Raw genomic sequence first — 25,668 nt, forward strand, 5'->3', positions numbered from 1 at the left:
TGCAGCCCATCTTGCGGTCTCTCGTGTGTGGTCTCGCAAGCGGCTGCGTGCGGGGGTTCATTGAGGTGGTGTCTGTCGGCGGGCCTAAGGCGGACTGGTGGGGGGTTGGGTCCAGCGGTTGGCGGCGGCAACTCTGGACGCACGCCAGGCCCTTATCGCGGATCTCCCCAGCTACGGCGCTCGCCGGCCCCACACAATGTAGGTGGGAAGGTCTCCTCTACGCTCACTAGACTTAAGGCGGAGACTAAACCCATTGCCCCCACAGTGATAAGGCATTGCATGGATCTGGCTCATGCCCTACGAAGTGGGGAGAGGTATCTCCAGCTTGTCTGGGGAGGGAGGCCTACATCTGATGTGGGTAGTACCATCCACGCCCATTGATTTGCTGCGGAACCATAAAACGGACGGAAGAAGCCTAGGTTTCCACTGGGCACAGATCACTAAATGTCAACTTGATGAAATTCAAAGGAGCGTACCCACCTGTTGCGGTCACACTCAAATCACCCATGGGGTGACTGTGACCCCCCCCCCCCATGTCAAAGTGAGGAATATCGATGAAGCGCTGGTAAAGGTGGTTCCCATGGTTCTGTCCCGGAGGGCTAAATGCATGCTTTTCAGCCGATCGCTACCAGCACCTGCCCGCCCGTCCAGCATCACTACTCTGGACGGTTCTGACTTAGGATATGTGGACATCTACAAATACCTAGGTGTCTGGTTAGACTGTAAACTCTCCTTCCAGACTCACATTAAGCATCTCCAATCCAAAATTAAATCTAGAATCGGCTTCCTATTTTGCAACAAAGCATCCTTCACTCATGCTGCCAAACATACCCTGGTAAAACTGACTATCCTACCGATCCTTGACTTCGGCGATGTCATTTATAAAATTCCTCGTTTGGCCGCCTTTCCTTCCAGTTCTCTGCTGCCAATGACTGGAACGAATTGCAAATATCACTGAAGCTGGAGGGTCATATCTCCCTCACTAGCTTTAAGCACCAGCTGTCAGAGCAGCTCACAGATCACTGCACCTGTACATAGCCCATCTGTAAATAGCCCATCCAACTACCTCATCCCAATACTGGTATTTATTTTTTTGCTCCTTTGCACCCCAGTATCTCTTCTTACACATTCATCTCCTGCACATCTATCCCTCCAGTCTCTATCACTCCAGTGTTTAATTGCTAAATTGTAATTATTTCGCCACTGTGGCCTATTGATTGCCTCCCTTATCTTACCTCATTTTCACACACTGTATATAGTGTTTTTGACTGTATGTTTTGTTATTCTATGTGTAACTCTGTGTTGTTGTTTGTGTCGCACTGCTTTGCTTTATCTTGGCCAGGTCGCAGTTGTAAATGAGAACTTGTTCTCAACTTGCCTACCTGGTTAAATAAAGGTGAAATAATGTTATAAAATTTTTAAAAAAGTCTGACTGGGCAAGCAAATGATTGAAAGGGGATGATTATTTTCTGTTGCTTCTTCAGACACCCGGTTGATGGTGCCGCTAGATACTGAGAGGGGTATTTGGTTCTCAAGCTTATAAGTATTGCGCTGGCACTTGATGTCGATTGGGTGTACAAACCCAGTTAAAGTCTGCTGAAGGTTAGTAGCGGCAACTGATGTCCAGTTTGTAAGACAGAAAAGTCTCTGATGATACCACCGGGTGTTACTCGGGCTGGGGGCAGCACTCAGGCTGTGGAGGTTGGGTTGGGGACTTAGTCTCTGAGCGGATAAAAGCGGAAAGGTCACCAGGTGCACAGAGCTTGTTTCAGGTTACCAGATGCACAAGGAGGCCTCCATCAAGGCGGGGGGCACTTCGAGTCCAAGCAAGGGCAGCCGGACTCGGGGGCTGGGGGCAGCACTCAGGCCATGGAGGTTGGAGTGGGGACTTAGACTGTGAGCAGAAAAATGCAGGCGGGTCACCAGGAGCACAGAGTCTGTTTCGGTCAATGGGGGCCTGCCTGGAGGTCAGGAAGGCCCCAGGGAGAAGGGCCAAGTGAATAGGTGTGTGAGTGACACTGTCCTTCAGGGGGGCAAAGCAGGCAAATTAATGTAAAATCGTGTGAGATGAAAATGGACAAACTGAAGGGTGTGCAATTTGTAGGCCCACTGAGTGTACATTCGGAACCTTGTTTGAGTCCAGTAGGTCACATGATCAAGAAGCTATTGAAATTCTAAAGTTTGAAAAATTCATGTAAAAACGTGTGAGATGAAAATGGACAAACTGAAGGGTGTTCAATATAGAAGGGTAATCAGTGGACATTCTGAACCTTGTTTGAGGTCATTAGGTCACATGAGCAAGGAGCTATTGAAATTTGAAAGTTACATTTTTTTAATGTAAAAACATGTGAGATGAAAATGGACAAACTAAAGGGTGTTCAATATAGAAGGGTAATCAGTGTACATTCTGAACCTTGTTTGAAGTCAGTATGTCACATAACCAAGGAGCTATTTAATTTTTTTATTTAGAAAAATGTTTGTAAGATTGTGTGAGATGAAAATGGACAAACTAAAGGGTGGGCAATGTGTAGGCCCACTGAGTGTACATTCTGAACCTTGTTTGAAGTCAGTAGGTCACATGACCAAGGAGCTATTGAAATTCAAATGTTTAAAAAAGTTTGTACTTTGTTTACGCTCCCTAACTAATTAAACTAGGAATACAAAATGCTGCTCACATTTCCGCATGTTTATTAGCTTTGCAAAGGGAATTAAGGTCCAAATCGTGAAAATATGACCTGTGCAATTTTTCCAACATCATGACACTTATTTGGAGTCTGTGGCTCAAGTGGTTTGAAAGCGCAAATATCCGTCTGGCTTTATATCGGTGTAGTCTCATTCTTATCCAAGGCTAGATATTGAGCTCATTCTGGGCAAAACATTGTCTGACAACCCTAACGCTAAGGACTCTGTTTAAAAATCCGGTATTTGGTTCTCGGTAATGGACAGAAGGTTCATGATGAGAGGCGAGGAGTGTGTTGTGTATCTCTAATCAAGTTGATTTGCGAATTGTCATCGAGATTGGTGTCATATTGGTTTAGATATGATGGTAGGGAGATTTGAGCACTGAGCTTCAACCAGTGCCTATATTGTTCACCATAAAGCAATGCTGAACTGATCAATGGTTTGCAAAAAAAAAAGAATTGACAACATCTGTCAAAATGTCGCAAATATTTAGCTGTTTTAATATTTTATTTCAAGCTCACCTACATTCTAAACTATGAGTACTATTTTGGTAATGTGTCCGTTTGTTGCAGGTACATAATGGTGGCCCCAAACATCCTTCGGGTTGGCAGTGAGGAGAGCATATACTTGGAGAGCTCAGTGGGTGGTGAGGTGAACCTTATTGTGATGGACTTTCCTTTGAAAAGATATAATCTCTATGAAAAAAAACAGATCCTTGGAGACAACAACCAGGCTCTGCATCAGCTAAAGGTAAGATATTTGATTTGGATGAATTTCACATGCTCACAACACAGACCTAAGCCAAATGTATACGCTACGCAAGTTAACATTTGTGCTGCTGCACACTTTACATATTTTTGTGGCGCAAGTATGCAGGGAAGACATTTTGCATGGCTGCGTTCTTGCATTGCGTACTTACATGATGTATACATTATTATTTTAAATTCCATGCATTGTTTACAGTATATCTTCTTTTTTTTAATAACACATCCCTTCTCTCAAGGTAAGAATACAATTTAGATTGGGGTAAAAATCTCAAACCATCCCTTTAATTGTCCCTGTAAGGCTTTACAGTAAGGCATACTTTATAAAGATTTACAAGATTTATAAGTGGTTTATAGATTGTTCACTATTCTCATTTATAGTTTATAAATCAGTTATAAAGCCTTATTACAGTGATTAGCAAACTCCCCAATGGGTGCTCATTTTGGGGTTTTGCCATAGCACTACACAGCTGATTCAAATAATCAAATCGTGATGAGTTGATTATATGAATCAGCTGTGTAGGGCTAGCCCTTTGGTGTCCCCAGAACCGAGGTTGGAGAAAAGCTGCCTTATTACATATTGTTAAGGTTATTAACAAATGTGTGCTTGTCATTCTGGTCCTTTTGAAATAGTGAGATAAAACATAATAAAGGGTACCTTATGTGTAGTGCTACTGTTACCATTGTGCATTTGGGAAAAATGTTTCGTTAGCTATTAATAATTATCATGCTTTCGAACAAGCTTCACTAACATCCATTCTCTCGCTCTCGCTCTCTCTCGCTCTCTCTCGCTCTCTCTCGCTCTCTCTCGCTCTCTCTCGCTCTCTCTCGCTCTCTCTCGCTCTCTCTCGCTCTCTCTCTCTCGGAAGCTTGATCAAAAATACTTCAAAAGAAATGTTAGAGGCAATCAGTATGTGCACCTGAAAGCAACATTCGGAGGCAGACAATTGGAGACAGTTGTTTTGGTGTCCTTCCAGTCAGGTTATGTCTTCCTCCAGACAGATAAACCTATCTATAACCCTGGAGAGGACGGTAAGTATGCAGCAAACCTATCCCGTGCCTCATTCAAAGTGCTCCATCATTTTGCATATACAATATTTGTTTTTTAGTGTATTCAGTCAACAATGGCAGAATGTCTTAACACATACATCACCATATTATTAAGGTGCAATGCATACAAAAAATTATCATAGGCAGTTATGAAGCCTACAAAGGTAATTCATATCAAGAGAGCTTCACATTAGGTTTAATTTTAGACTTTACTTGAATAATCCTCCCATTTGTGCATAATAAAAATGTGGTTTCCCCTTTTCAGTTAAGTACAGGCTATTTGTCACAAACCTTGAAGCAAAGGCAGCAAACGGTACTGTTAGTGTTGGTTTAAAGGTAAGATAAAATTATGCAATAGCCTACTTTACAGGTATCAAATATTTGGAAAAGCACAGTGATATAGATCAACACAGAACAATTTTTGGAAAAAATCAGATGAATGTAGGATTATTTTATGAGAGCGATTTTGTAAGTCACTGTTGTTACTTCTAAAATATGTTGAATCAGTTGTTTGGAATTAGAATAACAATTGATTATATACCTAGCAACTACTTAGCTCTAATCTGATTGGTCAGATGTTTGTTAATTGTTGCAAGAGAAAAGGAAGTAGGGCAGTTAATTCATGACTGTAACAGGGTATTGACTAGATGGTAGTGGATGGTAGCCTACATATATATTGTTTACTGGATCAGCTGGTGTAAGAATCATTTCAAGGTGCTCCTTAAAATATTTTTGTAATGTTAATTATTTTATTTTCTGCTTTTCAACAGAGTGTTGATGGCACTATAATCTCGCAGCCCAAAATGGGCCTGAGTGTCAATGGACTTTATGCAGACCAATTTTTGCTCCCAGATATAGTCAAGTAAGATTAATCACCGTGTGTGTGTGTGTGTGCGCGCAGGGGTATAAAGTACTTAAGTAAATATACTTGAAAGTACTCCTTAAGTAGTTTTTTGGGGTATCTGTACTATACTATTTATATTTTTGACAACATTTACTTTTACTCCACTACATTCCTTAAGAAGATAATGTATGTTTTACTAACATTTTCCCTGACGCCCAAAATGACTTGTTACTTTTCGAATGCTTAGCAGAACAGGAAAATGGTCCAATTCACACCTTTTCAAGGGAACACCCCTGGTCATCCCTACTGCCTCTGATCTGGCGGACTCACTAAACAACAAATTATTTGTTTGTAAATTATGTCTCAGTGTTGGAGAGTGCCCATGGCTATCCTTAAATATATATTTTTTTTTTTACAAATTCTGCCATCAGTTGTTGAATCTTATGTTCATACAATGTTAAGTTTGCTGAAATTAAATGTAGTTGACAGTGAGAGGACGTTTCCTTTTTTGCTGAGTTTATTTTGCTGGGTGACTTTCACTTTTACTTTAGTCATTTGCTATTAAGCTAACATGTGGAATTTTAAGATGGTCATACCAAAGATCATTTAGCTATTTTATTTTCAAATTTAAAACCCAATTTTAAAAGTTATTTTTTTTTAAATACATTAAAAAATGATTGTATGCAACATTGAATTTGGCATTACTGATATTAGCCAATAGAAACACATTGAATAACAGAATCACCACATGGAAAAACAGATAGTCCCCCCCAAAAAATATTTTCAAAATGTATTTATCCCCTTATTTTAGTGCCTAAAATATCTCCATTTATACTTCCATTCATTTTTAAACTGGTACCTGGACCTTCAGATTAGGCTTGTGGGCGTCCTAGTGCAAAATGGAGAACATCATCGTGTTCGTGAGAGTCTCAGCTTTCAATAGAGTGGTCATAGTAGGCAAAACCGTTTGTACGCTACAGATGTGTTTGTGAGAAAAAACGATTTTCGCGATGTCTTATGTTTGGACAAACACCACTCTAGCTCTGCCACCTTTCACCCCAGATGTGGAAGGGCGATATTGGCGGATGAGATGGATTGAGACGCAGCCCATGCAAAAAAAAACATCTCTCTCACTTAGACAGATTTTTAGGGGGATTTTTTGTATTATGTTAATTCAATTTCCGCCGGGCGCGACCATTGTATGCCAATGGTTAAGGGTATCTTTACTTTTACTGATGTAACGGTGGTCCTCCTCCTCTTCAACCGAAAAGGAGGAGTATTGAGGGAACCAAGGCGCAGCGGGTTGTGAACACATAATATTTATTAAAGACAAGACGAAAACACGAACTTCACTAATAACTAACAAAACAACAAACGGAGTAGACAGACCTGAACGACGAACTTACATTAAACACGAGAACAGGGAAAATAGCCTACACATAAAAATGACGATGTACAACACAAACCGAACAGTCCCGTATGGTGCGACAAACACTGACACAGGAGACAACCACCCACAACAACACAGTGAAACAACCTACCTAAATATGACTCTTAATTAGAGGAACGCAAAACACCTGCCTCTAATTAAGAGCCATACCAGGCAACCCTAAACCAACATAGAAACACACAACATAGAATGCCCACCCAAAACTCACGCCCTGACCATCACACACATACAAAACAACAGAAAACAGGTCAGGAACGTGACAACTGAAGTATGACAATTGGGTAATTTTTCCACCTGTGTCTGTGTGTCTGCGCGCCCATGAATGTGGCAAAAAAGTGTTAAATTTATTTTGTTACTCCACATTGCAAATGTGAAATTAGAAGTGGAACATTATTTACAATGTGTAAATGATCTAATGTATTCTATTCCCTTCAGGGAGGAAGGAACGTGGACCCTGGAGGTGAAATTACAGAGTGAACCTGACAGGGTCTTTAACACCTCATTTGATGTGAAGAAACATGGTGAGACATCCATTCAAACACAACATTATAGATTATCGATCTAACAGCAGGATGTTTTTATTTCATTTTTTACTGTCCGCTGTCATTATGTCATTGTATTTTTTGTTGTTGTTATAGTGTTGCCAACATTTGAGGTCACATTGAAAACCAGGAAGCAGTATTTACATGTTCAGGACAAAGACTTTAAAGTGGATATAGAAGCTAGGTGAGTTTGAAAAACAATATCCAGCCTAGGGTGCTTGATCTGATGCCCTCTGGGAAATGTATTTTATTTGACATTTAATTTAACAGATAGTGAGCGAAGATGACAATGGGGAGAGAGAGAGAGGTTGTGTCACAGGGCAGTAGGTGTCACATCCTGACCATAGTGCTTATGTGTTTTGCTTCTTTTAGTGTTGGTCAGGACGTGAGCTGGGTGGCATTCTATGTTGTGTGTCTAGTTTGTCTGTTTCTGTGTTCAGCCTAATATGGTTCTCAATCAGAGGCAGCTGTCAATCGTTGTCCCTGATTGAGAATCATATATAGGGGGCTTGTTTTGTGTTGGGATTTTGTGGGTGGTTGTTTTCTGTGTCAGTGTTTGTGCCACACGGGACTGTTTCGGTTAGTACGTTTGTTGTTTTGTATTTTGTCTAGTTTTCATGTTCATTAAATAATGGAAACTTACCACGCTGCACATTGGTCCTCCGATCCTTCTCGCCTCTCCTCGTCCGATGAGGAGGACGACTTAGACTGCAGTTACAGAACCACCCACCTAACTCGGACCAAGCAGCGTGGCAACGGGCAGCAGCGACAGCAGCAGCGGCCAACTACACAGGACTCCTGGACATGGGAGGAAATACTGGAGGGGAAAGGACCCTGGGCAGAGCCAGAGGAGTATCGCCGCCCCAAAGCAGAGCTGGAGGCAGCAAAAGTGGAAAGGCGGCGTTTCGAGGAGCTAGCTCGGCAGCAGGAGCCAGATCTGGGATACACCACTTGGGAGGAAATAGACAGGTGGTCGGTTGACCCAGGGAGAGTGCCGGAGCCCGCCTGGGATTCGATGGAGCAATGTGCGGAGGGATACCGGCGAATGAGGTTAGCACGACGGCGCGGTAAGAAGCCCGAGAAGAAATCCCCAAAATTTTGGGGGGGGGCGCTAAAGGGTAGTGTGGCGAAGGCAGGTAGGAAACCTGCGCCCACTTCCCATGCTTACCGTGGAGAGCGGGAGTACGGGCAGACACCGTGTTATACGGAAGAGCGCACAGTGTCTCCTGTACGTGTGCATAGCCCGGTGCGGGTTATTCCACCTCCACGCACTGGCCGGGCTAGATTGAGCATTGAGCCAAGTGCCATGAAGCCGGCTCAACATATCTGGCCTCCAGTACGTCTCCTCGGGCCGGTGTACATGGCACCAGCCTTACGCATGGTGTCCCCGGTTCGCCAACACAGCCCAGTGCGGGTTATTCCACCTCCCCGCACTGGACGGGCTACGGGGAGCATTCAACCAGGTAAGGTTGGGCAGGTTCGGTGCTCAAGGGAGCCAGTACGCCTGCACGGTCCGGTATATCCGGCGCCACCTTCCCGCCCCAGCCCAGTACCATCAGTTCCGGCACCACGCACCAAGCCTCCTGTGCGTCTCCAGAGCCCTGTACGCACTGTTCCTTCTCCCCGCACTCGCCCTGAGGTGCGTGCCCTCAGCCCGGTACCACCAGTGCCGGTACCACGCACCAGGCCTATAGTGCGCTTTGAGATTTCAGTGTGCCCTGTTCCTGCTCCCCGCACTAGCCTTGAGGTGCGTGTCTCCAGTCCGGTACCACCAGTTCCGGCACCCCGCACCAGGCCTACTGTGCGCCTCAGCAGGTCAGAGTCAGTCGTCTGCCCAACGCTGCCTGCACTGCTCGTCTGCTCTGCGCCGTCTGCACTGCCTGCCTGCTCAGCGCCATCTGAGCCATCCGTCTGTCCAGCGCCATCTGAGCCATCCGTCTGCCTAGCGCCATCTGAGCCATCCGTCTGCCCAGCGCCATCTGAGCCATCCGTCTGCCCAGTGCCATCTGAGCCACCCGTCTGTCCCGAGCCTTCAGAGCCACCCGTCTGTCCCGAGCCTTCAGAGCCGCCCGTCTGTCCCGAGCCGTCAGAGCCGCCCGTCTGTCCCGAGCCGTCAGAGCCGCCAGTCTGTCCCGAGCCGTCAGAGCCGCCCGTCTGTCCCGAGCCGTCAGAGCCGCCCGTCTGTCCCGAGCCGTCAGAGCCGCCCGTCTGTCCCGAGCCGTCAGAGCCGCCCGTCTGTCCAGAGCCGTCAGAGCCGCCCGTCTGTCCCGAGCCGTCAGAGCCGCCCGTCTGTCCCGAGCCGTCAGAGCCGCCCGTCTGTCCCGAGCCGCTAGAGCCGTCCGTCAGTCAGGAGCCGCTAGAGCCGTCCGTCAGTCAGGAGCCGCCAGAGCCGCCAGCCAGTCAGGAGCCGCCAGAGCCGCCAGCCAGTCAGGAGCCGCCAGAGCCGCCAGCCAGTCAGGAGCCGCCAGAGCCGCCAGCCAGTCAGGAGCCGCCAGAGCTGCCCGCCAGTCATGAACTGCCCGCCAGTCATGAGCTGCCCGCCAGTCATGAGCTGCCCGCCAGTCATGAGCTGCCCTCCAGTCATGAGCTGCCCTCCAGTCATGAGCTGCCCCTCAGCCCGGAGCTGCCCCTCAGTCCGGAGCTGCCAGAGCCGCCAGCCAGTCAGGAGCCGCCAGAGCTGCCCGCCAGTCATGAACTGCCCGCCAGTCATGAGCTGCCCGCCAGTCATGAGCTGCCCTCCAGTCATGAGCTGCCCTCCAGTCATGAGCTGCCCCTCAGCCCGGAGCTGCCCCTCAGTCCGGAGCTGCCATTAGTCCGGAGCTGCCCTTCAGTCCAGAGCTGCCTCTCTGTCCAGCGCTGCCCTTCAGTCCGGAGTTGCCCCTCTGTCCTGAGCTACCTCTCTGTCCTGAGCTACCTCTCTGTCCTGAGCTACCTCTCTGTCCTGAGCTATCTCTCTGTCCTGAGCTGTCTCCTAAATCTAGGAGGGACCTTTGTGAAGGTTCCTAGACCAGGGTCAGGGGCGAGGGTCGCCACTCAAAGGACGCTAAGGAGGGGGACAAAGACAATGGTGGAGTGGTGTCCTCGTCCTGCGCCGGAGCCGCCACCGCGGACAGATGCCCACCCAGACCCTCCCCTTGAGTTTTAGGGGTGCGTTCGGAGTCCGCACCTCAGGAGGGGGGTACTGTCACGTCCTGACCATAGTGCTTATGTGTTTTGCTTGTTTTATGTTTTAGTGTTGGTCAGGACGTGAGCTGGGTGGGCATTCTATGTTGTGTGTCTAGTTTGTCTGTTTCTGTGTTCAGCCTAATATGGTTCTCAATCAGAGGCAGCTGTCAATCGTTGTCCCTGATTGAGAATCATATATAGGTGGCTTGTTTTGTGTTGGGATTTTGTGGGTGGTTGTTTTCTGTGTCAGTGTTTGTGCCACACGGGACTGTTTCGGTTAGTACGTTTGTTGTTTTGTATTTTGTCTAGTTTTCATGTTCATTAAATAATGGAAACTTACCACGCTGCACATTGGTCCTCCGATCCTTCTCGCCTCTCCTCGTCCGATGAGGAGGACGACTTAGACTGCCGTTACAGTAGGCGAGATTTGAACCTATGCTAACACTGTAGACATGTCAGAGGCTAATATACAGTGCATTTGGAAAGTATTCAGACCCCTTGAATTTTTCCACATTTTGTTACGTTACAGCCTTATTCTAAAAATGTATTCAATTGTTTTTTTCCTCATCAATCTACATACAATAACCGATAATGACAAAGCAAAAACAGGTTTTTAGAAATGTTTGCAAATGTTTTTTTAATAAAAACTGAAATATCACATATTTCATATTCAGACCCTTTACTCAGTACATTGTTGAAGCATCTTTGGCAGCAATTACAGCCTCAAGTTTTCTTGGGTTTGACGCTACAAGCTTGGCACACCTGTATTTGGGGAGTTTCTCCCATCCTTCTCTGCAGATCATCTCAAGCTCTGTCAGGTTGGATGGGGAGCGTTGCTGCACAGCTCTTTTCACATCTCTCCAGAGATGTTCGATGTTCGGGCTCAAGTCTAGGCTCTGGCTGGGCCACTCAAGGACATTCAGAGACTTGTCCCGAAGCCACTCCTACATTGTCTTGGTTGTGTGCTTAGGGTCATTGTCCTGTTGGAAGGTGAACCTTCGCCCCAGTCTGAGGTCCTGAGTGCTCTGGAGCAGATTTTCATCAAGGATCTCTCTGTACTTTGCTCCGTTCATCTTTCTCTCGACCCTGACTCGTCTCCCAGTACCTGCCGCAGAAAAACATCCCCACAGGATGATGCTGCCACCACCATGCTTCACCGTAGGGATGGTGCCAGCCTCCCTCCAGACGTGACGCTTGGCATTCAGACTAAATAGTTCAATCTTGGTTTCATTAGACCAGAGAATCTGGTTTCTCATGGTCTGGGAGTACATTAAGTGCCTTGGCAAACTCCAAGCGGGCTGTCGTGCCTTTTACTGAGGAGTGACTTCAGTCTGGCCACTCAAATTAGCAACAATTTTAAAAAACAAAACTGTTTTCTCTTTGTCATCATGGAGTATTGTGTGTAGATTGATGAGGAAATGTTTATATTTAATCTATTTTAGAATAAGGCTTTAACGTAACTAAATGTGGAAAAGGTCAAGGGGTCTGAATACTTTAAGAAAGCACTGTACGTTTTATATTTAAATAATCTGGTAAACGGTCATTTCAATTCTTGATATTTACCCATTGATTTAAAAAATAATAATAAACTTTCCATGAGCTTAGCACACATTTCTTTCTCCATCATAACCCAAAGTAAGTATTTACAACAATATGCCATTGATAATATATTGAAATAAACATTGTTAATATTGAAGTATACATTATATGAAGCATTGGAATTGTATTGACTTTAATGAATTTCTATAATAAATAAAACATTGACATCCTATAGTATTTACTCTATTTCAATTTTAATTCAAGAAGTAAATCTCAATTGACCCTTCACTAAGCCCCGCCCCAGACTTTTGGGAAACTAATCGCAGTGCTCCAATGGATACCAACTCTTGTCTAGTCCGACACCTCGGACAAGCTTATGTTTAAATCGCATGAAAGCTAGTGAGGGCTATGGCAAGAATGGAGTTTCCTTCAAAAAAATAAATGTTTAAATTACTAAATAGTTGAACAGTACATGTTGTGGAAAATCTTGAGTCAAATATTTACACAGATACCGGAACTTGTGAATTCAATTTAGACTTTATTACACACATAACAGAGCCGAGCCCTTCCATGGAAAAGATTACATTCTCATATTACAGAGTCCTGCCTTTATAGTATTCTGTCTTTGCGTAACGTATAGAGTCCCCTCCCTCTATATGAAAATAGCTTCCCTTGACCTTTCTCCACCATTATCTTTCCATCTCAGGTCTTGCTTGTTAACGCCCACATCTGACAGCTGTATAGGTTATAATGGTAGCGGGGCCCTGGTCCTATATGTTCCATTCCTTATATAGCCATTCTGTCTCAGCTCTTCAAAGTGGACAGTCTAGATGCTGCTAATAATGGAAATGGAATCATAGTCATGAGTTTTGCTCCCACATGCACCACAAGTACTTGCTCCTGTGATTCCTGATTCCTGAAATGCAGAGTCTGTCGGAGTATTTTTGGAATCCAAAATGATACTTTTGTTACATTGCTTGCTAAGTCAGCTGGTTATCTAGCTAGCTCCCAGTCTCATTGACCTCCAAACACTAGCTAGCTAGCCACTTAATATAACTTGTTTTCTCAAAATGTATGTTAGCTAAGTTAGCGATGCTATGAATACAACTCCCATCTGCTGTCAACATCCGGATACGATTAGAGAGCACTAGTTAGCTCCTAAGTTGTTATAGCTTTGACTGCATGCATGCTGACGGTGCAATTCAGTGGCTAGCCACACTACAAACATAATCTGACAAGGTTCCTGTGAATATATTGTAATGACAGTCCACCACAACATAAGCAAAAGTTTCCTGATTAGCATGGGGTAGTCTGTGTTTAATTTCATTGTGTATTAGAAGCACAGTTTGAGATCATTGGGGAGGGCATTTCGCCAATGGTTGAATGGGGAATTGGGTTTCCCGGGAAAATGTTGTCTGAGGTTGCAACAGTTACTAAGGGAGGCGGAGCTTAGCGAAGATTCAATTCCATTTATAACACTGCTACACACTTGTTTCTCAGGTACTTCTCTGGAACGGAGGTTATAGGCTATGCATATGTCATGTTTGGATATGTGTGCAAAAATGGCACGAAAATCCAGTTATCCACCTTACTACAAAGGCACCAATTACAAGTACGTTTTTCTTGAACTGTACTTTACTGATGATGACCTTACAGCAAAGTTATTATGATCACTGAAATGTTTCCACAAGATATGTTATGTATTATTTGGCAGCATATTATTGATCAAGTAATTGTACGATCTCTCAGCAATTCAAACTCAAATTCAAAGCAGTGATTTAGGGCAGGATTTACAATGCCATGATAAAGTGCCCCCTTTCTGATTTTCTGTGTTGTTGCATAGTTTTGATACTGAATGTTTTCAGATCTTCAACCAAAATCTAATATTAGGTAAAGGGAACATGAGTTTACAAATAACACAAAAAAAGTATACTTATTTTATTTATTTAATTAACAAAGTTATACAACACCCAATTTCCCTGTGAAAAAGTAATTGCCCCCTTACACTCAATAACTGGTTGTGCCACCTTTAGCTGCAATGACTCCAACCTAACGCTTCCTGTAGTTGTTGATCAGTCTCTCACATCGCTGTGGAGGAATTTTGGCCCACTCTTTCATGCAGAAATGCTTTAACTCAGCGACATTTGTGGGTTTCCAAGCATGAACTGCTCGTTGGAAGACATTTGGTGAAAACCAAACACTGCATTCCACAGTAAGAACCTCATACCAACGGACAAGCATGGTGGTGGTAGTGTCATGGTTTGGGGAGGGTTTTCTGCCTCAGGACCTGTACGACTTGCCTTAATAGAAGGAACCATGAATTCCGCTCTGTATCAGAGAATTCTGTGGGAGAATGTCAGGACATCCGTCTGTGAGCTGAAGCGCAGCTGGGTCATGCAGCAAGACAATGATCCAGAACACACAATCAAGTCTACATGATAAAAAACAACAAATGTAAAGTTTTCGAATGGCCTAGGCAAAGTCCAGACCTAATCCCAATTTAGATGTTGTGGCAGGATTTGAAACGAGCAGTTCATGCTTGAAAACCTACAAATGTCGCTGAGTTACAGCAGTTCTGCATGCAAGAGTGGGCCAGAATTCCTCCACAGCGATGTGAGAGACTGATCAACAACTACAGGAAGCATTAGGTTGGAGTCCTTGCAGCTAAAGGTAGCGCAACCAGTTATTGTGTGTAAGGGGGGGGGGGGGGGGGAATTCACTTTTTCACACAGGGGAATTGGGTGTTGCATACCTTTGTTTATGAAGTAAATTAAATAAGTATGTAATTGTTATGTTATTTGTCCACTCAGGTTCACTTGATCTAATATTGGGTTTTGGTTGAAGATCTGATAACATTTAATATAAAAAAATATGCAAAAGTAGAGAAAATTAGAAAGGGGGAAAATACTTCTTCACGGCACTGTACCCTTAGAATACTGATTTGTAGATATTCTACATTTAACCATCTTTTTGATTTTGTCTCTCAGACAGGGACAACCACAGCCATACTGACAGTTGCTCAAATCATTGCTGCCGCTAAAGACGTTAATAGTATTGATGATATCCTTGAATGTTCTCTCTATGCAAGAGCTACTGTCTTCACTAGCTCAGGTGTGGTAATACCTATTGTGAATGCTATATGGATTCATCCATTCATATCCATCAGACCAAGGTCAAATACGTATGCAAAATACCTCAAAATGCTAGAAAGTATTTGAGGTGTGCTTGAATTAGCTTTGTGTGTGCATTTGAGTTTGAGTTTATTTTTATTTTTACAGGGACAGTGCACATTAATCAACGTTTCAGTAAAAGTGCCGGTTTTAGCCAGCCGGCTAATTTTCAACCGCAGTCCCTGGAGCTACTCTATTGGTTCCATGGAAAACTAATTCAAGCACAGCTCAAGTATTATATAATCATTGTCATGTGTTCATAATCCCTTTATTACTGTTGCATGTTCAGTTTAATAGATTTTTTTTTTTTAAACATGGAAACACTTATTAAGGCCGCATTGGTTGTCTTTGTTTTTGGACGATAGATAATTCAAAGAGCATCTTCAATCCAGCCTGTGATGGGCTGTTCTACTAGTGACTTTTACTAGTGACACCCATCTTTTTTTCTGTAAATATACATAAGAGCATTTGGAATGTGTATTTGACCCTAATATCCACAGATTATATTTGTTACATCCCATATAACACCTTGTTTTCTCCTGGTCCCTCTCTTTCCTAGGCAGTGACATTGTAACAGCAGAACTCACAGGCATCAAAGTGGTTACATCTCCTTACTCAATTTATTTTACCAAATCCTCCAAATTCTTCAAGCCAGGCCTACCATTTAATCTTCATGTAAGTTGCATACATCACAAGGGTAAACTTTTGTCTTTAGAAAGAAGCAGAATTATACCCTTACCAAGTCCTTAAATGTATATTGTATGTTAAATCTAAAAATAAAAATAAAAACAACACATTTACTTATTATATGTCTAGGAAACGCTTTACTTGACACCCAGCGTCATAACACGTTATGACACTGTCATAACCATGTCATAATATGTCATAACAGCCTACATGTGTAATTACCTGTTATAATATGGTCATAACACTGTCATTACATATTTAGACCTGTTGTGACATATATTGCGTTATTATATGGCTGGTTATGACACTTACATAAGAGTGTCAAAACTCACAAAACCTACCACACAAGTCAAAACATTCCGTTACACCATAGCCTACGTATCAACAGTATGTTTGTTATATATACTTTTTAGAAATTTACCATGTTAAATTTATTTATCCATTATTTTACCAGGTAAGTTGACTGAACACGTTCTCATTTGCAGCAAATTACCTGGGGAATAGTTACAGGGGAGAGGAGGGGGATGAATGAGCCAATTGTAAACTGGGGATTATTAGGTGACCGTGATGGTTTGAGGGCCAGATTGGTAATTTAGCAAGGACACCGGGGTTAACACCCCTACTCTTACAATAAGTGCCATGGGATCTTTAATGACCTCAGAGAGTCAGGACACCCGTTCAACGTCCCATCCGAAAGACGGCACCCTACACAGGGCAGTGTCCCCAATCACTGCCCTGGGGCATTGGGATATTTTTTTTAGACCAGAGGAAAGAGTGCCTCCTACTTGCCCTCCAACACCACTTCCAGCAGCATCTGGTGTCCCACCCAGGAACTGACCAGGACCAACCCTGCTTAGCTTCAGAAGCAAGCCAGCAGTGGTATGCAGGGTGGTATGCTGCTGGCGAATTATAATTGTAATTGTGCAAACATTGATGTCAGACATGCACCTACCCCAATTCTCTGCTGCTGATGACTGGGATGAATGCAGGAGCAGATTTCAGGAGCAGGACAAGACACCCTCTTTCTGACTGATGACAGATATAGGGCATGTACGTGATAGGCCTATCTGGGTTATATGGTTATGATGGTCATAATGCTTCTTGACATTAACATAAAGTGTATTTTCTTAGTCCAAGTAAAGTGACACATGATGGTCATAATGCTTCATGACAGGGTCATGAAGTTATTTAAAATACAATGAAAAAAGCATGACTAATGAATTCATTACAACAAAAACTAAAGATTTATAGGACAAACTTTCAAACAAAAGGGAACTAATTGGCAGGGGAAAAACAAATTTGAATAACTATGGGTTTTGAGACTCTTATGTAAGTGTCATAACCAGCCATAAAATAACACAATGTATGTCACAACAGGTGTAAATATATGGGTCATGACAGTGTTATGACATGGTTATGATCGTGTCACAACTTACACTGGGTGTCAAGTTAAGTGTTACCTATGTTTATTTCTCTTTCAAATATCAAGGAAGTATATTACTTTCGCTATAAAATTATGTTTTCATGCACTTTAATGTTGCTAAAACTTCAGTCTGAAAAAGTTAACTTGGAGCATAGTTTTCTATATTTAAACACATACTGTATACTTTCAGTATATTATTGAAGTATACCAAATTATTCTACAAATTAGACAGTGTGTGGAATTCTGAAAAACATGCATTTGCAAGATAATCGCTAAATAAGAGAAAGGAGGACACGTATTTGTTATGTATTCTGTGTACGCATAAACAATATTATTCAAAATACTAAAAAGAATACATATGAACAAAAAATACACTAAAGGTAATCTATCTTAAGACATGAAGTACATATAAACCAAAAAAGTTCAAAAACACTTATTTAAATAACATTTCAAGCGCGTTTTATTTAAGCAAAATGATACATTAAAGTACAGTATACATTTTTTTAAATTAACTTCATTTACATAAGGGTAACTCAAACACATTAACACAAACGGTCATGCAACCTTTCTCACACTCATGCCCTCTCAACCCCTGTTAAACACACCCTCTCTCTTTCTCTCTCTCCAGGTGTACCTGACTGACACTTCTGGCTCTCCTGTAAAGGGCATTGAAATAGAGAGAGAGGGACAGAAATACTTCACAGACAGCCGCGGAATAGCTCTCATCACCATTAACACTGTTCGCACAGACAAAAAAAAAAATGTCGAAGTGACAACAGCTGTCTCTGATTTACTTGATTCTAGTCACCGGGCACGAAAAGTTATCACACTTTTAGCATACGAGACAAAGACAGTCAAAGAGTACATCCACCTTTCTGTGGACAAATCTGTTGTGAAGAAGGATGAGTCCCTCTACGTTACCATTACCTTCCTTGGAGAAAATGGGGCCCAGGTTTTTCAACATGATTTCATTTCATACATGGTAAAACAACTGTAAATGAACTATGTTTTTCTTTATCGTTTTGCAATTCTATATTTTTGATTTTTATTACAGTCCGGTTTAAATGTTATATTAGGTGGTCAGCAAAGGGCGGATCATTGAAATGGGGAAGTGGAATTCAAAGGACAAAGCTCTCCTCAAAGAAACCTTGAAAGTAACTCCAGACATGCTCCCTTCCTTCCGCCTGGTGGCTTTCTACATTGTGCCATCGCAAGGTTATGACGTGGTGGCTGACTCACTGTGGGTGGACGTGGAGGACCAGTGCATGGGACAGGTAACTCTAAACTATAACTTTATTAACAATATACAGTGAGCTCCAAAAGTATTGGGACGGTGACATATTTTTGTTGTTTTGGAATTGAAATGATACAATGACTGAGGTTAAAGTGCAGACTGTCAGCTTTAATTTGAGGGTATTTCCATCCATATCGGATTAACTGTTTCGAAATTACAGCCCTTTTGTACATAGTCCCCTCCATTTTAGGGAACCAAAAGTGCGTGTTCATATATAGTTGAAGTCGGAAGTTTTCATACACTTAGGTTGGAGTCATTAAAACTCGTTTTTCAACCACTCCACAAATTTCTTGTTAGCAAACTACAGTTTTGGCAAGTCGGTTAGGACATCTACTTTGTGCATGACACTAGTAATTTTTCCAACAATTGTTTACAGACAGATTATTTCACTTATAATTCACTGTATCGCAATTCCAGTGGGTCAGAAGTTTACATACACTAAGTTGACTGTGCCTTTAAACAGCTTGGAAAATTCCAGAAAATTGTCATGGCTTTAGAAGCTTCTGATAGGCTAGTTGACATCATTTTAGTCAATTGGAGGTGTACCTGTGGATGTATTTCAAGGCCTACCTTCAAACTCAGTGCCTCTTTGCTTGACATCATGGGAAAATCAAAAGAAATCAGCCAAGACCTCAGAAATAATTGTAGACCTCCACAAGTCTGATTCATCCTTGGGAGCAATTTCCAAACACCTGAAGGTACCACGTTCATCTGTACAAACAATAGTATGTAAGTATAAACACCATGGGACCACGCAGCCATCATACCTCTCAGGAAGGAGATGCATTCTGTCTCCTAGAGATGAACGTAGTTTGCTAACAAGAAATTTGTGGAGTGGTTGAAAAACGAGTTTTAATGACTCCAACCTAAGTGTATGTAAACTTCCGACTTCAACTGTATATTTATATATGTGTATATATACATGTGTATTAAAGTAGTAAAAAGTTAAGTATTTGGTCCCATATTCATAGCAAGCAATGACTACATCAAGACTGTGACTCTACAAATGTGTTGGATGCATTTACTGTATGTTTTGGTTGTGTTTCAGATTATTTTGTGCCCTATAGAAATGAATGGTAAATAATGAATTGTTTCATTTTGGAGTCACTTTTATTGTAAATAAGAATAGAATATGTTTCTAAACACGTCTACATTAATGTGGATGCTACCACGATTACGGATAATCCTGTAGGAATCATGAATAATGATGAGTGAGAAAGAGGAATAAATATCGTACCCCCCAAAAAGCTAACCTCACCTGTTATTGTAATGGCGAGAGGTTAGCATGTCTTGGGGGTAGGATATTTGTGCGTCTAGCTTTCTCACTCATCATTATTCACGAAACATTCAGAACTATCCGTAATCATGGTAGCATTCACATTAACCATTTCACATCCAAAGTGCTGGAGTACAGAGCCAAAGCAACAACGAAATTGTCACTGTCTCAATACTTTTGGAGTGTAGTGTACATTCAATATGTCACATCACATTTTTTTGTTCTCATTAATGTTCTGATTTTTAGCTAAAACTATCCATAAAGAAATCTAATAAACATCCAGACTTCCGCCCAAGAGAAGAGTTCTCTCTGAACATTGAGGGAGACCCAGGTGCCAAGGTTGGGCTGGTGGTGGTTGACAAGGCTGCTTACATGCTGAGTAAAAAGGGCAATCTCACGCAGGCCAAGGTGACTCACTGAAATCTTGTTACATTTTAATATTCTGCTGCTTGAACCATTTTGACACCCCCCTTCTATCTCACTTTATTTCAGATCTGGGATGAAGTAGAGAGGAGTGACAAAGGGTGCACAAGGGGAGGGGGGCGAAACAACATGGCCATTTTCTCAGATGCTGGCCTCCTGTTTGAATCCAATCAAGAAAAAACAGTACCTAGACAACGTAGGAGCAATCTGCATAATATGATTTTATATACTATTACTACATGCCAGATAAGCATACACTTGTTGAGATGCACTGATCACTGCAGCATTTGAATTACTAAGCTACCGGATAAATACTGTAGTTGATTTTCTCTTGATTTCTTCAATTATGTTAGTTAAGATTAGACCCTTTTATCAGCTTCAGTTGCTTTTCAATCATCTCTTAGGATTCAGTTGTGACACAGAGGTACCTAAAAGGAGGCGACAGGCAGAGTCTTTACAGGATGCCAAATATGAGCTAGGTGAGTAAGGGCTGATGTAACAGATAATAAATAGAATGAGGGTGAATTAACCGATATAGCTGCGTTATGTCATCTACTTCCCAAGCGAGACAGTATGAAGAGGATGCGAAGAGGTGCTGTCATGATGGCATGATGGACTTTCCCTTGGACTACTCATGTGAGAAGCGCTCGCACTACATCACAGAAGGGCCGAAGTGTGTGGAGGCCTTTCTACGCTGCTGTCAAGGAATCCAGAAAGATAAGATACGCTTCACCACCCCAGAACTGATCCTCGCTCGCAGTAAAAGCATTTTTTCTCTCTTTTTTCAGTCTGTCTTTGTCTGACATTTCATAGGCAAATCAATAGATTATGTAAATATAAATGATTATCGAGTTCTCTCACTCTCTTTCTCTTCTTCAATCTTGTTTAATTTTTCAGAAGCAAATGAAGATTTCTTTGATGAGGATGAGGAGGACATTATTATCCGCTCTAAATTTGATGTCAGCTGGATGTGGACCACCGAACTGCTGAGTGCTAAAGAAACGGATGCTGGGTAAAGACAACATTTAACAGACAGTAAAACATGATTGTTCCTCATGTGTTACTGATTATGTAAAATTGATGGATTAATCAGGTATGGCTTTCAGAATTTGGGAACCAGGTAGGTATCTCACATACTCGAGATCTGACCAACCAAAGATAAGATATTCAAAGGGCTTTCAAATGTAAGCGACGCCCCAGTTCAATGCAATTGCAAGCAAATGTTCTGTTTTCTATTAGACCTACAGCATGATGCACCGTCTTCTAATGATGTGGAGGAAGTAGTTGTTTAGATACTTTTAATAATATAATAATAATTTCCCACTGGTTCTGCTAAAGCAATCCCTCACATGTTAAATGCATCCAGCAGATAGAAATGTATATCATTCACTCTCGCTCCCTTATTCAGTATTGTCACACATGAAAAGACTAACATGGTTCTTCAAGACTCCATCACACAGTGGATGGTCCTCGGTATCAGTACCTCTGAAACAAAAGGTGAGTGGCTCCAAGTACCATCTCAATTTCTAGCATGATGGTACGGTAAACATTTCAGATGGAGACAATGTTTTTTCAATGGGGGTCATCCATTATTGATGAATGACAACCGAGATGATGTCCAACAAAAAATCCACAATATATCTGCCTTTAAAGGGTCAATTTGGTTATGCTACATCCATTTTTGTACTTGGTAAAAAACATATGTATGAAAATACACTACATTTTTACATGCATTTTTACTTATCTTATTTATTGTTCATTAGCCTAAAATATCATCTCTCAAGGTTTTGATTTAAAATTGTTATTTAGTCACAGCATAAAATAAATGAAACATGAACCACCATGACTACACAAACGTGGACTATATAATACAATTAAATAAACAAGTTATTAAGAACCCAGCAATTATTATTTTTGATTATTACTATTCTCCATGAGAATTAGAGTGAAAAGTGGTTGTTCAATCCCCTTAGCCCTCATAGGTAAACATGCCTGTTACATGTTAAGTACACTCAGGGACTTTAAAACATCCAAGTAATAAAATAAACTACCGTAAGAGACTATCATATCCATCACATTACCATCCTGAAACCTCTAATCATGGTCACAATGATGTAAAAACTAAACAAATAAAAGATGTCAATAATAATAATATATTAACCTTCAAAAGCTAACTTTCTGCTGATTCATTATCTCAATCAGTCTTGACATTGGTTTAAATAGTCTTCCTGCCCTTGACCAAATACGAACCAGAGTACCTTCAACTGCATAAGGAGTGACAGTGTTGTGTATTGTTGCAATAGTGGGTCTGTCAACACAGTCAGTGCGTAACTGATCAGGTAAGGAATGGTCCGAGTTTGGTAGGTCAGTACGGATATTGTAAGCAGACTGGTCAATTAGCTCACTCATGACACTGTTACGGTCATGGTCAGATTCTTGAAGACTCTCTGATCGAGGCAGACCTTCCAGCTGCAGTATATCTTCCACAGAATGCAAAGGTGGAATATCCTAAGCATCCAAGGATTGCACATCACCCTCCAGGCTTGTGTCACCTGTTCCTTCAGAAGGCAACTCCGACACCCACACTTTTGTTCTGTACTCAGCATCATCATCCACTGCAGTGTCCATGGCAGCTGAGACCACAAGGCCGTCATTCATGTCCTCAGACTCTGTTAATCCAGACATGTTTGTTCCATCATCAACGGCAGCATGGGGAAGAGGAAGAAAGTTGACTGGTATTATCAGGTTGCGATGTAGCGTCTTCTCCTGTCCAGTGGAGTTGTTCTGAATCTTAAGTGTGACTGTCAGCATTCAATCCAGTGACAAGGTAGACAGTATCCTCCCAAAGGTCAGCGAGCTTCCGCTTTCCGCGCTCCCCCTTGTTAGCCAGCAACACTCGATCACAAATCTCCACTGGTGCTCCTCTGACTCTTCTGTCTGTCAGAGGTCAGCATGCCTCTTCAACTGCTGCTTCAACTGCTTCGCTTCAACTGCTTCGCCTCTTCAACTGCTTCGCCTGTGCTGTATTCATGGCTTCTTTCAGATCTCTCCTCAAGGACTGAACAAACTGGTCATAGATGAGCCAAAGACTATGTCAACAGGCAGTCTTGGCGTCTTCCCAAACATTAGCAGGAAAGGGGCAAAGCCTGTGGTCTCGTGGATTGTACAATTGTACGCAAACGTGAGGGACTTCAGCGCCTGAGTCCATCTGTGCTTTGCTCTCGTCGGCAGGGCCCGGATCATGTTTCCCAACGTCCTATTCATCCTTTCGCAGGACCCATTCCCCATACCCAGATGGTACGGCATGGTGTGAGACTTCTGAACACCTGCAACACCCAACAGTTCGTATATTAAAGCGCTCTCAAAGTTGGGTCCCTGATCTGAGTGTATACGGCGAGGCATCCCGTAGACACATAAATAGTTGTTCCTCAATTGATGAGCTACAGACTGGTTCGGACACAAGAAGGCATGAGCCAATTTGGTAAAGTGGTCAGTAACAACGAGCACATCCAGGGACTTGTTTGAAGAATCTTCTGCAGACCAAAAGTCTATGCACACTAGTTCAAGAGGCTCAATTGTTATTATGCTCTCGAGGAGATCTTGCTTCCGGATCAGGAGTCTCGCTCACGATGCATCTCCTGCAGCACTTCACATATGCTTTTACCTCACTATCCAGGCCATGCCAGAAGAACCTCTGTCCTGTCAGGTAGACTGTTCTTTATTGGCCCTGGTGGCCAGCTTCATCATGGACACCCTTCAACAGTGTTCATGGAGGCTGGAACCACATACAGTTACGTTCTCTTTGTAACCACATTCTTCGAAACACGATACAGTACACCTATCTTCATGGTCAACTTGTCCCAACTTCTGAGAAGACACAAGACCCCACTCCCTCTCCGGGATGGTCTTCTCCCCCTTTTCACAAAGAAGATCACTCTGCTGATCACGTTGTCATCACATTGCTTACTCATCAGTAGGTCGTGTAGCATTCCACATTTTGTTAGGTTACAGCCTTATTGTAAAATTTATATAATATTTTCCCCCCTCATCAATCTACAAACAAAACCCCATAATGACAAAGCAAAAACAGGTTTTTAGAATTTTTTGCAAATTTATTATGAATAAAATACTGAAATATCACATTTACATAAGTATTCAGACCCTTTACTCAGTACTTTGTTGAAGCACCGTTGGCAGCGATTACAGCCTCGACTCTTCTTGGGTATGACGCTACAAGCTTGGCACACCTGTATTTGGGGAGTTTCTCCCATTCCTCTCTGCAGATCAAATCAAATGTTATTTGTCACATGCACTGAAAATAACAGGTGTAGACCTTACAGTGAAATGCTTACTTACAAGCTCTTAACCAACAATGCAGTTTTAAGAAAAATAAGTGTTAAGTAAAAAAAATAGATAAGTCAAAAATGTTAATAAAAAGTAACAATTCGGGTTGGATCGGGTTCAAGTCCGGGCTCTGGCTGGGCCACTCAAGGACATTCAGAGACTTGACCCGAAGCCACTCCTGCGTTGTCTTGGCTCTGTTCTCAGGGTCATTGTCCTGTTGGAAGGTGAACCTTCGCCCCAGTCTGAGGTCCTGAGCACTATGGAGCAGGTTTTCATCAAGGATCCCTCTGTACTTTGCTCCGTTCATCTTTCCCTCGATCCTGACTAGTCTCCCAGTCCCTGCCGCTGAAAAACATCCCCACAGCATGATGCCGCCACCACCACGCTTCATCGTACGGATGGTGCCAGGTTTCTTGCAGACGTTACGCTTGGCATTCAGGCCAAAGAGTTCAATCTTGGTTTCATCAGACCAGAGAATCTTGTTAATCATGGTCTGAGAGTCTTTAGGTGTCTTTTGGCAAACTCCAAGCAGGCTGTCATGTGGCGTTTACTGAGGAGTGATTTGTTAGAGTCCTGCAGAGATGGTTGTCCTTCTGGAAGGTTCTCCCATCTCCACTGAGGAACTCTAGAGCTCTGTCAGAGTGACCATTAGGTTCTTGGTCACCTAACTGACCAAGACCCTTCTCCCCCGATTGATCAGTTTGTCCAGGAGGCTAGCTCTAGGAAGAGTCTTGGCGGTTCCAAACTTCTTCCATTTAAGAATGTTGGAGGCCACTGTGTTCTTGGGGACCTTGAATTCTCAGAAATGTTTTGGTAGCCTTCCCCAGATTTGTGCCTCGAGACAATCCTGTCTCGGAGCTCTATGGACAATTCCTTCGACCTCATGGCTTGGTCTGACTTGCAGTGTCAACTGTGGGACCTTGTATAGACAGGTGTGTGCCTTTCCAAATCATGTACAATCAATTGAATTTACCACAGGTGGACTCCAATCAAGTTGTAGAAACATCTAAATAAG

General features: G+C 42.7%; 1 protein-coding gene across 3 annotated transcripts in view; it reads left to right on the forward strand.

Annotated features, from left to right (window-relative positions):
- LOC139550446 (complement C3-like) overlaps nt 1-25,668 on the forward strand; it is a 51,383-nt gene that overhangs the window by 7,839 nt on the left and 17,876 nt on the right. Inside the window, exons 2-18 of one of the 3 annotated variants that reach the window (XM_071361353.1) lie at nt 3,255-3,432; nt 4,316-4,478; nt 4,762-4,832; nt 5,267-5,358; nt 7,226-7,311; nt 7,429-7,516; nt 13,537-13,648; nt 15,024-15,147; nt 15,766-15,881; nt 17,945-18,298; nt 18,393-18,590; nt 20,133-20,294; nt 20,379-20,505; nt 20,714-20,788; nt 20,874-21,068; nt 21,207-21,321; nt 21,718-21,806. In XM_071361353.1, coding sequence (XP_071217454.1) covers nt 3,255-3,432; nt 4,316-4,478; nt 4,762-4,832; nt 5,267-5,358; nt 7,226-7,311; nt 7,429-7,516; nt 13,537-13,648; nt 15,024-15,147; nt 15,766-15,881; nt 17,945-18,298; nt 18,393-18,590; nt 20,133-20,294; nt 20,379-20,505; nt 20,714-20,788; nt 20,874-21,068; nt 21,207-21,321; nt 21,718-21,806 — 2,345 coding nt within the window. The remainder of the gene's footprint in view (nt 1-3,254; nt 3,433-4,315; nt 4,479-4,761; nt 4,833-5,266; nt 5,359-7,225; nt 7,312-7,428; nt 7,517-13,536; nt 13,649-15,023; nt 15,148-15,765; nt 15,882-17,944; nt 18,299-18,392; nt 18,591-20,132; nt 20,295-20,378; nt 20,506-20,713; nt 20,789-20,873; nt 21,069-21,206; nt 21,322-21,717; nt 21,807-25,668) is intronic. The other 2 variants (XM_071361354.1, XM_071361355.1) reach the window with 2 other exon arrangements.

This window comes from Salvelinus alpinus, chromosome 23 (genome assembly GCF_045679555.1).
Source record: "Salvelinus alpinus chromosome 23, SLU_Salpinus.1, whole genome shotgun sequence".
NCBI lineage: Eukaryota > Metazoa > Chordata > Actinopteri > Salmoniformes > Salmonidae > Salvelinus > Salvelinus alpinus.